At 39.2% G+C, this 14,124-nt stretch overlaps 1 protein-coding gene across 2 annotated transcripts in view; it reads left to right on the plus strand.

Moving 5' to 3' along the window:
* pi4kaa (phosphatidylinositol 4-kinase, catalytic, alpha a) overlaps positions 1-14,124 on the plus strand; it is a 59,748-nt gene that overhangs the window by 5,585 nt on the left and 40,039 nt on the right. For both annotated transcript variants that reach the window (XM_034192338.1, XM_034192339.1), the window contains exons 5-19: positions 1,394-1,466; positions 1,548-1,810; positions 1,904-1,970; positions 2,646-2,794; positions 2,883-2,948; positions 3,038-3,134; positions 3,247-3,438; positions 3,518-3,618; positions 5,051-5,180; positions 5,267-5,396; positions 8,188-8,283; positions 8,371-8,554; positions 8,670-8,770; positions 10,750-10,918; positions 12,696-12,746. In XM_034192338.1, coding sequence (XP_034048229.1) covers positions 1,394-1,466; positions 1,548-1,810; positions 1,904-1,970; positions 2,646-2,794; positions 2,883-2,948; positions 3,038-3,134; positions 3,247-3,438; positions 3,518-3,618; positions 5,051-5,180; positions 5,267-5,396; positions 8,188-8,283; positions 8,371-8,554; positions 8,670-8,770; positions 10,750-10,918; positions 12,696-12,746 — 1,869 coding nt within the window. The remainder of the gene's footprint in view (positions 1-1,393; positions 1,467-1,547; positions 1,811-1,903; positions 1,971-2,645; positions 2,795-2,882; positions 2,949-3,037; positions 3,135-3,246; positions 3,439-3,517; positions 3,619-5,050; positions 5,181-5,266; positions 5,397-8,187; positions 8,284-8,370; positions 8,555-8,669; positions 8,771-10,749; positions 10,919-12,695; positions 12,747-14,124) is intronic.

Below are 14,124 nucleotides of genomic sequence, written 5' to 3' on the forward strand. Positions count from 1 at the left end.
TCCACACAGATGTCACTGTTAGTCTCTCTAAGCTACATTGCTGTCCACCCACAGATCTGAAGCAAAATGTGCAAAATTTTAATGTGGCTGTCACAAACCAATGTAAAGACTCTTTGTGTCGGTATTTTCTTTTGGACCCATGTGTGCACTGTTTATATTCTGGCAGCTTCAGTGTATTTGTGTATCATTGCTGCTCCTTTTTCCAATCTGAAACTGTCAGGCACCTTAATAAAGTGTAACATTGCTTTAATATGGAGTGAGCATACAACACAGGAATATCTTAAAATTGGACAGCAATACAGACTTCATTCGTAATTAAATGCTGTGGTATAGATTTGGTGTTAAAGATTCAGATCTGACGAGTCAGTGTGGGCTGAGTGAAACCCTGGTTATGCTTTAAAATGCCCACAGATGCACACAAATGTTGTGCCAAAATACAAATAACATTGAAATCCTTGTGAGATATTAAAAAATATGAATTCAAAATTATCCTGGATTCACATTGGCCTCATGATGTTACTGAGTATTATTTCATGCCCCAAGGTGAATCATTCCAAATTTGATTGAAGTCTTTGTTTTTGAGAGATTTTGCTGGTAAACAGAGAAATAAATGGGAATGAAAACATTTCATCTTTGGTGAAGCTGATATTTAGAGCACAAAACATGAACATGAGCCATAAAGGTCAGGGCACTGATTTTGTAAATTTTCTTTCTACACTGTAAAGCCCTTCTCACATAGAAGGCTTGTGTGTGGGGTATAGAGGCGTGTGCAGCACTCACTACTGTCTGCCACAAATGCTCCACTACTCGCTACAAACATTTCACATAACGCCACATCGTGCCTGGCACTCCTCACAGTGTGGCAAGTGTTTTGGACATGTTCAAAACTTTTGACGTGTTCAGAACACTCGCCACTCAGCTTCACTTGTCGCGCAGATGTCCCTTTACACAATACTAACTCTCCATGCACATGCCACTCACACACCATGTGTGACAGGCTAGAAAGCATCAGGTTGTTCAGAAACTCCAAATCCAAGATAAAATGGAAGAAAACAAACAAACTTAATAAAACACTGTCAAGGAAGCAGCAGTGACATGTTACATTAAATGCCATTGAACACAGCATGCACGTGCAGCGGTCACACGCCGACGGTCACCAGTAATGGCGGCGAGTGCCAGTGTGTGTGCATCAAGTATCGCATGGCATATGTTGAGGTATTCCTTAATTCTGTTCTATAAAGGGAGGTATTGAGTTGTGGATTTTGGCAGGTCTGTGGTACTAATAAGCTGTATTTACTTTCTGCCTAAGTATTGTTTTTAATTTTAGCAATAGATTGATAGAATTTCTGTTTGAGTTGGCTTATACTGTATCATGTTGTTACATTTTTGTCAGATCCTGGCGGCAGTTATGGATGTTATGCATGTGTTGCACAGTATCTGCAAGACTCCAGAGTCTCATGATAAAGGTACCAACATGAAAAATAACTTCTGTGTGTTACTTGAATTTTTCTGCAAATTAACATTTTGAATGCACTGTTTTCTTACAGAGTACCTGTGCAGGTACACAGTGCCATGTCTACTTGGCGTGGCCCGAGCATTTGGCAGATACACCAACACTGATGAGCCTTTACTCTCAAAGCTGTTCCCCCAACCAGTCCCTCCCGTGTTGTCCGTTGATGACGACGGTGATGTAACTCACCGCCGGTCTTTCAATGACTTCCGTTGTATCTTGCCCAGCTCTTTGCTCACAGTATGTCAGGCAGACACTTTGAGGCGGAAAGGTTCTTCTGTGTCCAGTATGTCACAGCAGGTATGAAAACAATTTTTAAAATCAGTTATATTTGCCAATGGTTTGTAGGAAACATGAAGGAGAAGTTTGATGTACATGTTTGTCCTTTGTCAGGCCAGTCCAGAGAGAGCAGGTCTCACCCCCAGCTCACCTGCAGATCCCTCTGCACACTACTACGAAGGTAAACAAAATGGTCTTAACTACAACTCGACCGATGTATCAGATGGCCAATAATATCTCCAGACAGGAGCCTTTCACAAACATATCATCCAGTAGAAAGAGCCACAGTAGCATGATTTTCAGTGCTGTCAAGCATGGCTGGGACCACATCACCCCTTGGTCACATTATCTACAAAAGACAGAGGCAAAGCGACAAGCTTATAATCATTTTCAGTCAAATTTGGAGTTTTACAGTGACGGGTGACAAGGGGTCACTATGCTGGCACCTAGGCAGGACCAAAATAGAGGAGAAGTGTATTTTATCCATATGCTGGGTGATGCAACATGGGGACTGGCAAGCTGGGTGAAGACAGTGTGACGGCAGCATGATGTATGCTGGTTATATTTATAGTTATACTCGTATCTAATAAAGTTAATCTTTTAAAATGAAAAAAAAAACCATCCAGGCTCAGTTACATTTCTTTTCATAAGGGTTTGAAAATGAAATATTAGGAATCCTTGCCAATTTTCATGTATATATTGGTGGTGTTAATTTTTTTTACTCCCTAATATTTGTATTGGCCCCCAAAATTCTATATATTGGTTGGATTGTAGTCATAACAGATGTAGAGCTCTTGTCATTTCAGGAATCTTTAGTGATTTATTGAGTTACAATGTCTCTCTTCCCCCCTTTCAGGCTCTTACCTCCCTGATGGCAGTGCAGTGGATCCTGATTACTACTTCTCAACCATAAGCTCCAGCTTCTCGGTTTCTCCTCTCTTTACTGGCAGCAGTGGTGGAGACTTTCATATCCCTCTTGATATGCTTAGACAGCTCCTTCTCATGGTTAGCAGCACAATGTTCTGTGGATATACTTAGAGCTAAGAAGTGTCCAAAAAGTTTAAAATCTGTTTTAACTGTCTGTTTTTAAAAGGTGAATCAGTTTGTCTCTGAATCGTTTTTGAAATCCCTGGATGACACCTTGACAGAATTGACAGAGGTATGACCTCAAAATGCTGTAGCTGTTTGTCTGCCTTTTTAATCCCCTGAAATGTACCATCATATTTATTTATTTCCCTCCTTTGGCAGTTGAATCCTGGTATTCATCTGTACTACAAAACCTTCAGTGACCCACTGTATGTAGCAACCTTTAAAATGCTAAGGGACACCCTGTACAATTTGAAAGGTTAGAAAATGTTTCCCTATCCTTCAAATTATGCAGCAGTTGGGGATTTTAAAACCTCAAATTCCTCTAATAAAATTGGATTGAAGTTTCATTAATTGATGTTGTTCCTCAGATCTTCAGATAGACTTTGTGAAGGAGGTTCACGACTTTGTCCTGGAACAGTTCAGCAGCAGTCAGTCAGAGCTGCAGAGGATCCTGCATGATGTGGAGTACCTTCAGAGTGAACTGAGCCCACTCAAGCTGCGCTGTCAGGCCAACGCCGCCTGTGTGGATCTGATGGTGTGGGCTGTTACCGAGGAGCAGGGTAAGGTTTGGCTTCACATGCTTGAGAAGACACCATTTGTCCTGGCAGTCATCTCTGCAAACTTTCTATCTTTCATAAGGAGCTGAGAACCTTTGCACCAAATTATCAGAGAAGCTCCAGTCGAAGACATCGAGCAAAGTCATCATTGCTCACATGCCCCTCCTCATTTGCTGCTTACAGGTGACATTTTGCTGCTTGATTTTTATTTCTTATCCAGTGTTCTTCTGTCAGTGTTCACTGTGGTGTGCACAGTCATTATGTGATGTGTTCTGGCTCCTACACTGTTCAGTGCTTGCATGGACTGGGTGTTGGTTTAAGGTTATAGAAAGTCATGACTTTGTCCTTTTGTTTATGAGGAAGGTTTTGCTGACCTTAACTTCATGGACAATGCTGTGATCTTTGTGGAAATAATGTATACGTTGATTACAGCTGAGTGAGAAGTTGGAGTGCCTGGCTTTGTCCGGGATGAAGCCTAAGATCCAGGCTTTTAAGGACTTGCTGGACTCAGTCATCAGACGCGTATCTGTATGTGGTGAAAGTGTTGAACTTATAGAGACATTGACTTATCTTGGCAGGAAGTTTATAATGTCATGAGCTGTGATGATCTACACCGTGTGAGTGGAGGTGGAGCTGGGGGGTTTGTTTGTTTGTTTGTTTGACCCCAGTGCAGTGCTGTGGCAGGATGTCTTAAGTAATGCACACATCATTTAACTTTAGCTTTTGCACTTCTGAGCACCTCACATTTTTCTGCATAATACACATTGCTGATGGATGGTGGGGGTTTTTTGGTGAGTACTACCAGTGTCGCCAACCGAACGGTCCCCCCTTAAAAATTGGTCCACCAAACCTTCACTGTGCATGCGTCATTTCGGACCACAGCAGCATGTCTGAGTCTGACTCTGAGTCTTACTCTCTACATCCAAAGCGATCAGAGGCAATAATTTGATGATTAACCACCAGACGACAAAGTAAAACCTCTTAAATCATTTTAAAGTCCGTTTTAAGCAGAAATTAGGCGACAGTTGGAAAATCACGCCGAAATGACGTAGGCGCAGCAGCAAGTCGGACTCAGATGTGCTACTGTGGCACTCTGATTGCTTCCCCGGTCTTTTATGATGAAATAATGCTGAATTTATGTGGAAATGATTGCTGAGATAGATGATGACTGGAGTGCAGTTTGAAGCAGAAACGAGGCAATAATCTGTGAATTGCTGGTGACGCACAGAAATGACTTATGCACAGTGAAGGCAGGGTGGACTGATTTTTAGGGGGGACCATTCGGTCAGTGACACTGGGCCTGAAAAAATATTCTAGGGGAAACACTGGAGGGGCGGGCAGTGCAATCATTTTGTGATCTTATTGAAGATCACTGGAATTGTACAGACTTGAATAAGAGACATTAATTTTCTTTTATTGGACAGCTGGTTAATGAAGAATGCTCAGTGGTTGATGCTCTGCTGATATACTTACTACTACAAAAAATGAGTTTAAAAAAGAATATTACTGCTGATTATCATTGTTGGTAGTACTATGTAAATGTGTGTGTGTGTGTGTGTGTGTGTGTGTGTGTGTGTGTGTGTGTGTGTGTGTGTGTGTGTGTGTGTGTGTTCAGGGGTTGGGTCGTCTGTGTGAGCGCTTTCCAGTGGTAGCCCACTCTGTCACCACGTCACTGAGAGACTTCTTGGTCGTTCCGTCTCCTGTTTTAGTGAAGCTCCATAAATACCACAGTCAGTACACTGCAGGTAATAACCAAACACTCAGCAGCTGAATGCCTCATTGTTCTGAAACAGTTTGATTCCAGTTCTGTGTTGTGAATCAACTTGTGAAGGAGGAAGTGAGATAAAGATCCACATAACCAACGAACATTTTCAGTCGACCCTCACCACGCAGTCCAGTAAGAAGAACCAGCCCTCCATGTATGAACAGCTGCGGGACATCTCCATCGATAATATCTGCAGGTAAGCACAACTTGGTCAGTGAAAGTGTACAGTTGAGGTCACAAGTTTAAATATATCTCGGCTAAAATCTTTCAAACTCAGTTTTCCCCAACTCCACACATTTCTTGTTGTGAAGCAACACATATGTTAAGTCAACTAGAATGTCTGCTTTATTTCTGTCAGTTTTTATTCAAATTTATTGAGATATTTATTTCAACTTATATTTACAGTTTTTCAGTGGGACAAACATTTATGTACAAGTTGTCTTATCTTTTTAATAGCTTATCTTGAATCAAACAGGATAGCATTCTGCAAGCTCCTTGCTGGACTTTTGGGTTATTCCGTCTGACAAAAATGGTGTACATCAGTCAAGTTTATGGGCCTGCTACCTCTTACACTTTATCCCCAGTTTGGCTCACAATTTTGTTATAAATAGGTATCACATCAGTGATTTTGCATCATTATTATCATCATGCCAGCATTTTCACTTTGTTGTCTGCAGACCGTTGTGTCACAGCTTTGAGTACACTGGCCTGTTTTTCCGGCAATGATAAATGTTATGGTTGAACAGTTCATTTATGTCTTAAAAGACAGGGAATTGTAGTGGTGATCATCTGCAAACTTTGGATTTTTGATTCATGTCTCCTTGCTTGGTTGACAGTCTTTTAGGCCATGGTAACGTAGTCCTCTTTTAATGGTAGATGATGTCACATTTCTATCGGATGCCTCCAGCTCCATCACTTTCTTAGTTGTGATCCTGACACTCTGTTGGATTTTTCAAGCTACGAGGTCTATTAGAAAAGTATCCGACCTTTTTTTTTTTTTTTTTCAAAAACCATATGGATTTGAATCACGTGTGATTGCGTCAGACAAGCTTGAACCTTCATGCGCATGCGTGAGTTTTTTCACGCCTGTCGGTTGCGTCATTCGCCTGTGAGGAGTGGTCCACCCCTCTCGTCATTGTTTCATTGCCAGGAAATGGCGGAATGATTTGGGCTTTTTTTCCATCAGAATTTTTTCAGAAACTGTTAGAGACTGGCAGCTGGAAACCATTAGAAAAATTTATCTGGCTTTCGGTGAAAATGTTACGGGCTTGGTAGAGAATGAGCATTACTGTCGCTTTAAGGACGGCCCTCAGCGGCTGTGGGGCGCACCGCGCTCCGAAGCCACCATCGACAGGCTGAACGACCATTTCATTTCTAAACGGATGGCTGTCTGGATCCGTGACCATCGTGTGCCATTTCTCTGGTTATCACAAGAGCTGGACATCAACCATTTTCTGGCAGATTTCACTTTTAACAAGAGATTTTGACATGGAAAGCTGAGCGGAGGCTTCGCGCGTCACGATGGATTCGCTACTGGAGCGAGACAAAACCACCTCCGTTTTGGTCTCACAGGACGGCTTTGAGATGGCGTTCAGACAGCTGTCGGTGGTTTTTCCATCGAGTGATTATCCGAGAAATTGTGGATGTGCCTGGACATGCCAGAAAGTGTCCTGTGAGGCTTCATCACGGCGTTGCTGTGCGCCATGCGGCACTACCAAGCCCGTAACATTTTCACCGAAAGCCAGATACATTTTTCTAATGGTTTCCAGCTGCCAGTCTCTAACAGTTTCTGAAAAAATTCTGATGGGGAAAAAAAAGCCCAAATCATTCCGCCATTTCCTGACAATGAAACAACGATGAGGGGACTGGACCACTCCTCACTCAAAGCCTCTCACAGGCGAATGACGCAACCGACAGGCGTGAAAAAACTCACACATGCGCACGAAGGTTCAAGCTTGTCTGACGCAATCACACGTGATTCAAATCCATATGGTTTTTGAAAAAAATAATAAGGTCGGATACTTTTCTAATAGACCTCGTAAACTTTATTCATTGGGTGTTAACTTTAGACTCCTTCCATCCTGAACAGTGTAAAGTTTTATGGTTCCAAGATTTGATTTAATGCTTGTGTAGTTTGGCAGTAACATATAATAATAATAATAATAATAACGGTTCTGTTCTGTTTGGGAAGCTAACATTAATGCACACTTTTGTTTACATTTGTTGTTATATGTATTTGTTGTTAATACTGCTATTGTAGGTTGAAGCGATGCTATTGTACTTTATACGGCAGCTACCAGCTTTGTTGGCTAACAAAGTACAGTTGGCTAGTTAATGGCTAAATTAACGGTAGCTATTCTGGCTATACTAGTTAGCCTACTTTCGTGATTTACACTTTTATTTTGCATGGTTTAGATTTTTAATGGTTCTTCAGTTTATGGGTTCTTTAATTGATATCAATAGATAGTAGAGTATGGATTTTGTCTTCCTATAGTAAGCTAGCAGGGTGAACTTTAGATAGAAGCCTAAAACATATTACATCATAGCTTCTGTTTCTATAATAACATAACCATATTTATAGCTTAGCCTACTAGCTATAATTTAATTTTACAAGTCTACAGACTAGGTAGATGTATACTACAGTCTTCTCCTGTATGATGTTGTTTACTACCCTGATTGTGTAAATGTCACTTATATACATGCTGTCCATATTCTTGAGCCGCTTAGGTGGGTAGGGAGAGTTCCCATGGGATAAAAAAGCTTTTCAACCTACCATCCCTGGTTCTCAAGACCAGGCACCTAAGTGGCTCTGCTCTTCTTTTTTTAGATATTTAGATATACTTAGTGTACACTAGTAGAGTTGTACTTTAGATTTGGAATGTATAATAGAAGATATACCTTAGTGAATTTTCATATGTAAACCCAAAGCCTTAAACTATAGGAGTTTTAAGGACATCGTCACTGTTTGCTTCTTCTTTCTGTCCAAGGTGCCTGAAAGCTGGATTGACGATGGATAATGTAATCGTGGAAGCTTTTCTTGCCAGTCTGTCTAATCGTCTGTATATATATCAGGAAAATGATAAGTAAGTCAAGGGTCCTGCAATTCTGATGTTTTTGTTTGACATCCACCTGGTTGAAATCCTTAGTAATGTTTCCCTCTGTTATTCAAGAGATGCCCATTTGATCCCAGACCACACCATCAGAGCGTTGGGTCACATTGCTGTGGCCTTACGAGACACTCCTAGAGTGATGGAGCCTATCCTTCAGATCCTTCAGCAGAAATTCTGTCAGCCCCCCTCCCAGCTTGATGTCCTCATCATAGACCAGCTAGGCTGCATGGTCATCACAGGCAATGTAAATGTTTATATGGTCTCTATTGATTTAAATGCTTTGATTTCAAATAATATAGACACCACTTCTGAAACTTCTGAAATTTCTAGATTTATAATCCTTTCTGTTTTTGTTGTAGCAATACATCTATCAGGAAGTTTGGAATTTGTTCCAGCAGATAAGTGTGAAGGCCAGCTCCATGATCTATTCTGCCAAAGACTACAAAGACCATGGCTACAGGTAACCAGCACCTCAAAGGAGTCATATTGTGTGAAAACAGTTATCTACCATCTTCCTCCCACATCCAAAGACACACAGGATAGGTGAATTGGAAACTTTTTTGTCCAGGTCGCCCTTGTAAAAGACATCTTGATCTCAATGGGACTAACTTGGTTAAATAAAGTTATACTAGGGGTGTAATAATACACCCCCCTCATGGTTGGGTGTGAGTCACGGTATGGTTTAACTCAGAGTTTATTCCTGTCAGGTTTCCTCATACAAGTATAGAACAAAAGTCTTCACAAAATTAAAATTATTCAATAATGTCACTCGAAATGTTCAACAATTGGGTTGAGGATCTAAATTTTCCACCTTCAGAATATTCTTTCTGAAGTTTTTACATTGTTTTTTTTGTAATCCCATTAAAAATAAATATCTGAAAAGGACAAAATAATTCATAGTCAGTGTTGCTGAGGTCAGGTTTGTTTACGGTACACAGCCCATAGTTTGGTACATGTCTAATTTTTCGCTGTCGCATTACACTCCTACCTTATACAATTATTTATATATATATATATATATATATATATATATATATATATATATATATATATATATATATATATATATATATATGTGTGTGTGTGTGTGTAATTGCAAACCCACAGTTCTGTCTGTACATGTAGACACTTACCTGCGCTAAGCCAAATGCAGGCCTAAAATGATGTAGCTGAACTTGTCTGTGCCCAAAGACATGACCATGAGCTAGTTTTCAGCGCCCATTTGGCCTATAGGAGAAAAATTAAAATCATGAATCTGGATCATTCATTTCTCAACCAAACTGAGCTGAAACTATCATCCACCATGTGATAACTCCCTTTGAGCCAGCTGGAAAACATGCGTTGGTACCAAGTTTACATGTAAAATGCTTTGTATTTTAACAGTCTTCAATAGGACTTGAATTGTTAATTATATCCACTGTGGGGACAATGGTCCAAAGTGATCTATATATTATATCCGTGGCATGTAAAGGATTATTTAACAGCCAGGGAAGTGGTGCAACAGTTGATCTCGCATTGTTGAAATTTTCATCTTAAACAAATTTGTTTGGGGAGTACTTGATAATTATACGTGCATGATTTGTTTTCTCTCACTGTATTTCATATTACTTAATCAACTTCTATAAACTTGCCCACATATAAGGTAAGGCAATCATACATACTTGTACCACATAAATTATTTTGAACTTTTTTTTTTTTGTGCATGGGGAAAAAATTCTGTTGTATTCCCTGGTTTTCTCCAGTAGTATATAATCATGTACTGACTGAGATTATCAAACAATTAAACCTTTTGTGTACCTCTTGACAGATGGAATGAATGTTGACTTTGAAAACTTACATCACATGAATTCAGTAAATATTGTGACGAATTGAGTTTGGCAAAAAATTAGTCTGCTCATGGAAATTGAGGAATGAGATGTGAATTTGGTAGAAATGATTGTTGGCTATGCCGTATTATGGTACCCTACAATTTGAAGTTCACACGCATTAGTTCCCCCAAAGCGATGGTGGTCATTTTATTTATTTATTTAACTTGAAAGGATAAATGTTTTAGAGTTGGGCGGTATCCAATTTTTGATAACTTTAAACATTTAAACAGTTTATACCCTGGTCTACAGTACTGCCATATGCCTACCTACAGTGGGTTGAGAGGTGTGTCATTTGTCTACAGTACTGCCTTATGCCTACCTACAGTGGGTTGAGAGGTGTGTCATTTATTATGTTGTCTTATCATTGCATTTAGCTTTAGTGCTTTTAAAGTATTTTAAATTATGACACCTGATGACTTTTACTAGCTTGTGGAAATGTGACCTCTTTCAGTGACTCTTTTTGATGATGACATGATTTTTATTTGTAGTTGGTATGCAATAACCAAAATCAGAGAACATTGTATTGCTAATGCTTTTGTCTTGAGCACTAAGTTCGACTTTGTTTGTATAGACACTGTTCCTTGGCGGTGATAAATGCTCTGGGCAACATAGCAGCGAACCTTCAGGCTGAGCACATGGTGGATGAACTCTTGGTCAACCTGCTTGAGCTGTTTGTTCAACTGGGTTTAGAAGGAAAGAGAGCCAGTGAGAGGGCCTCGGACAAAGGCCCCACTCTAAAGGTATGGCATGGGTGCACGTGCACACACACACACACCCTTAAGAACAACATTAACAATGACACTAGTGCATGAAATTTTAATTTTATACTGGTTTAATATTTTTCAAAATTAAATTGATCACAAAAGGTTTTCGTAGAGTGGAAATAGGTTGCCTTGTCTTGCATTTTTGGCCACCTCTCTTCAAAGTAAAAAGTTATCGAAGTGGTGTTTCCTATGTACTCACTACATTAATTATGGGTCTACTGCTGTGGTACGCAGTAAGGTGCTCTTGTAAAGCTACTGCTCTTTAGTTCTCTCTCTCTTTTTTTTCTTATGTTAGGCATGACAAATTAAAACTGGATTTAAATAATCCACCAAATTATTCATGTTTACCCGATTTAAACAGGGTGAATGCACTTAAATAATCCTACAAATTATTCATGTTTACCTGATTTAAACGGTGACTGCATTTATATAATCCATCAAATTATTCATGTTTACCTGATTTAAACAGGGTGACTGCATTTATATAATCCATCAAATTATTCATGTTTCCCTGAATTAAACAGGGTGAATGCAGTTAAATAATCCTGCAAATTATTCATGTTTACCTCATTTAAAAAGGGTGACTGCATTTATATAATACATCAAATTATTCATGTTTACCTGATTTTAAACAGGGTGACTGCACTTAAATAATCCAACAAATTATTCATGTTTATCTGATTTAAACAGGGTGACTGCACTTAAATAATCCAACAAATTATTCATGTTTACCTGATTTAATCAGGGTGACTGCATTTATATAATCCATCAAATTATTCATGTTTACCTGATTTAAACAGGGTGACAGCACTTAAGTAATCCAGCAAATTATTCATGTTTCCCTGATTTAAAAAGGGTGACTGCATTTATATAATCCAACAAACCTGATTTTAAACATGGTGACTGCACTTAAATAATCCAACAAATTATTCATGTTTACCTGATTTTAAACTGGGTGACTGCACTTAAATAATCCAACAAATTATTCATGTTTACCTGATTTTAAACTGGGTGACTGCACTTAAATAATCCTGCAAATTATTCATGTTTACCTGATTTTAAACTGGGTGACTGCACTTAAATAATCCTGCAAATTATTCATGTTTACCTGATTTTAAACTGGGTGACTGCACTTAAATAATCCTGCAAATTATTCATGTTTACCTGATTTTAAACTGGGTGACTGCATTTAAATAATCCTGCAAATTATTCATGTTTACCTGATTTTAAACAGGATGACCACACAAATAAATCTACAAATTATTCATGTTTCCCTGATTTAAACAGGGTGACTGTATTTATATAAGCAGGGGTGCACATAACTGGTACTCATCATGCTCATGTGCTAAAAATCACTGATGCACAGCAGACAGCACACAGAGGGAAACACCTTTCCTACAATCTGTCATTGCTTTCCTCTTATAAAGTGCTTCCCTTGTGTTTTCTGCTGCACATCATTTATTTTTAGCATGCACAAGCACCATGAGTACTAGTTATGTGCATGCCTGTATATAGTCCAGCAAATTATTCATGTTTACCTGATTTTTAAACAGGGTGACTGCATTTAAATAATCCAGCAAATTATTCATGTTTACCTGATTTTAAACAGGTTGACTGCGCTTAAATAATGGAACATCTACTGCTTACAGCCAACATGGGAATGCAACATTAGAAGTGTTTGTGTTGATTTCAAGTTGCTTTTTTTAAACAAAGTTTTAGCTGTTTCATTTGTGCTCTCATGCTTTATCTGTAGGCTTCAAGCAGTGCTGGAAACCTTGGTGTGCTTATTCCAGTTATTGCAGTGGTGAGTATTTGCAACTTGGTTATTAAGTAATTGGATGGAAGCAGTTAACTTAATTGTGATCTTTTTGTGGCACACTGTAGTTGGAGTCTATAATATCAAGTTTACATATAGGCAAAATCACAAAAATGTCTACAATCCATGTTTGAGCCATTTGCTCATTAAGCAGATCTCCTGTTGCCAATTTCTGGCATCTGTTTGGTTCCTGTAGTGAGTAAACAAAGCAATTGGATACCCAGTTGGGTCACGCTATAGTGAGTAACCGTGGTGTTACAGACTGTTGTAAAGGTTTTGAAAATGTTCAACAAATTTGTGACACTGTGAACCATCGTCATCCACAAATGTGAATAATTGGATTTATAATTTCTGCTAATGGGGGTGCGATATCCATCTTTTTAACTTTAATTTTACAGGTGATTTTAGTCTTTATTTCCTTACTGCACCTTGAAATAAATAATTTCTGTTTGAATGTTTATTTGGCTGCTCAGTTACTTTGATGCAAAGTTAAAATTACAGGCTGAAATTAAAATATAAAGCAGGTTCTTATCCACTTTGGGGCAGATAGATTTCATGGATCTGAGTGGACAGAGATCGTACACAGCGGTGTCATAACTGTGTGCCGGGAGAGCGGTGGGGGATTGGCATGGCTCCATGTCAGTGTGCACAGCTCTGCTCATTGCTATAGCAAAAGCACAGTGGTGGTTTACGTATAAGCTGTATGCAGTACTTGTTGCATACCAGGTGCTGGGCAGCACACACTGCGTGTATTTTATTAGTACAGATGTTGTTTTTATAAATGACTTTATTTATTTATTTGTCAGTGTCTTTTGTTGTAAATTATGTCCACTTGAATGTGGATTGGGCACGTCAGTTATTTTGATGATGCCAGGCTACAGTCTAAGAAATTAAGATACATTGCAGATTGTATTATGTATTTGTGAAGTGAGCGCAGCCGTCAATGTGTGTGCAGTTCAACGACTCACTGTTGGCTGACTTCTTTAAATCTCATGTGCCAATGTAATATACATCCATACTCCCATGAAAAGGATGTCACACTCTTCAGAAGAATACATTTTTTTCAAATGTTAGCAGATGTGTTCTTGCTTTGTAACGTGTTGTTATACCACAGACATTAGCGCACATGCACACTGTGACTGAGCACATGGTGCTGCGTTCAATGACACCTGTAATGGGCAGTGATCTGGGGACACACAGCTGTAGACAGTCAGACCTGATTACCACTTATATGGAATCCAGACGTCAACCTGGGCCTAAAATTGGCAATGAGACACCAGCCTAAGTCATCACTTACAACAATGTTTTAGTTTTTTTGTGATGCTCACTGGGGTCATATATCTGCTTTAACTACAGTAATTCATTC

The sequence above is a fragment of the Thalassophryne amazonica genome, chromosome 17 (assembly GCF_902500255.1).
Source record: "Thalassophryne amazonica chromosome 17, fThaAma1.1, whole genome shotgun sequence".
Classification (NCBI taxonomy): Eukaryota; Metazoa; Chordata; class Actinopteri; order Batrachoidiformes; family Batrachoididae; genus Thalassophryne; species Thalassophryne amazonica.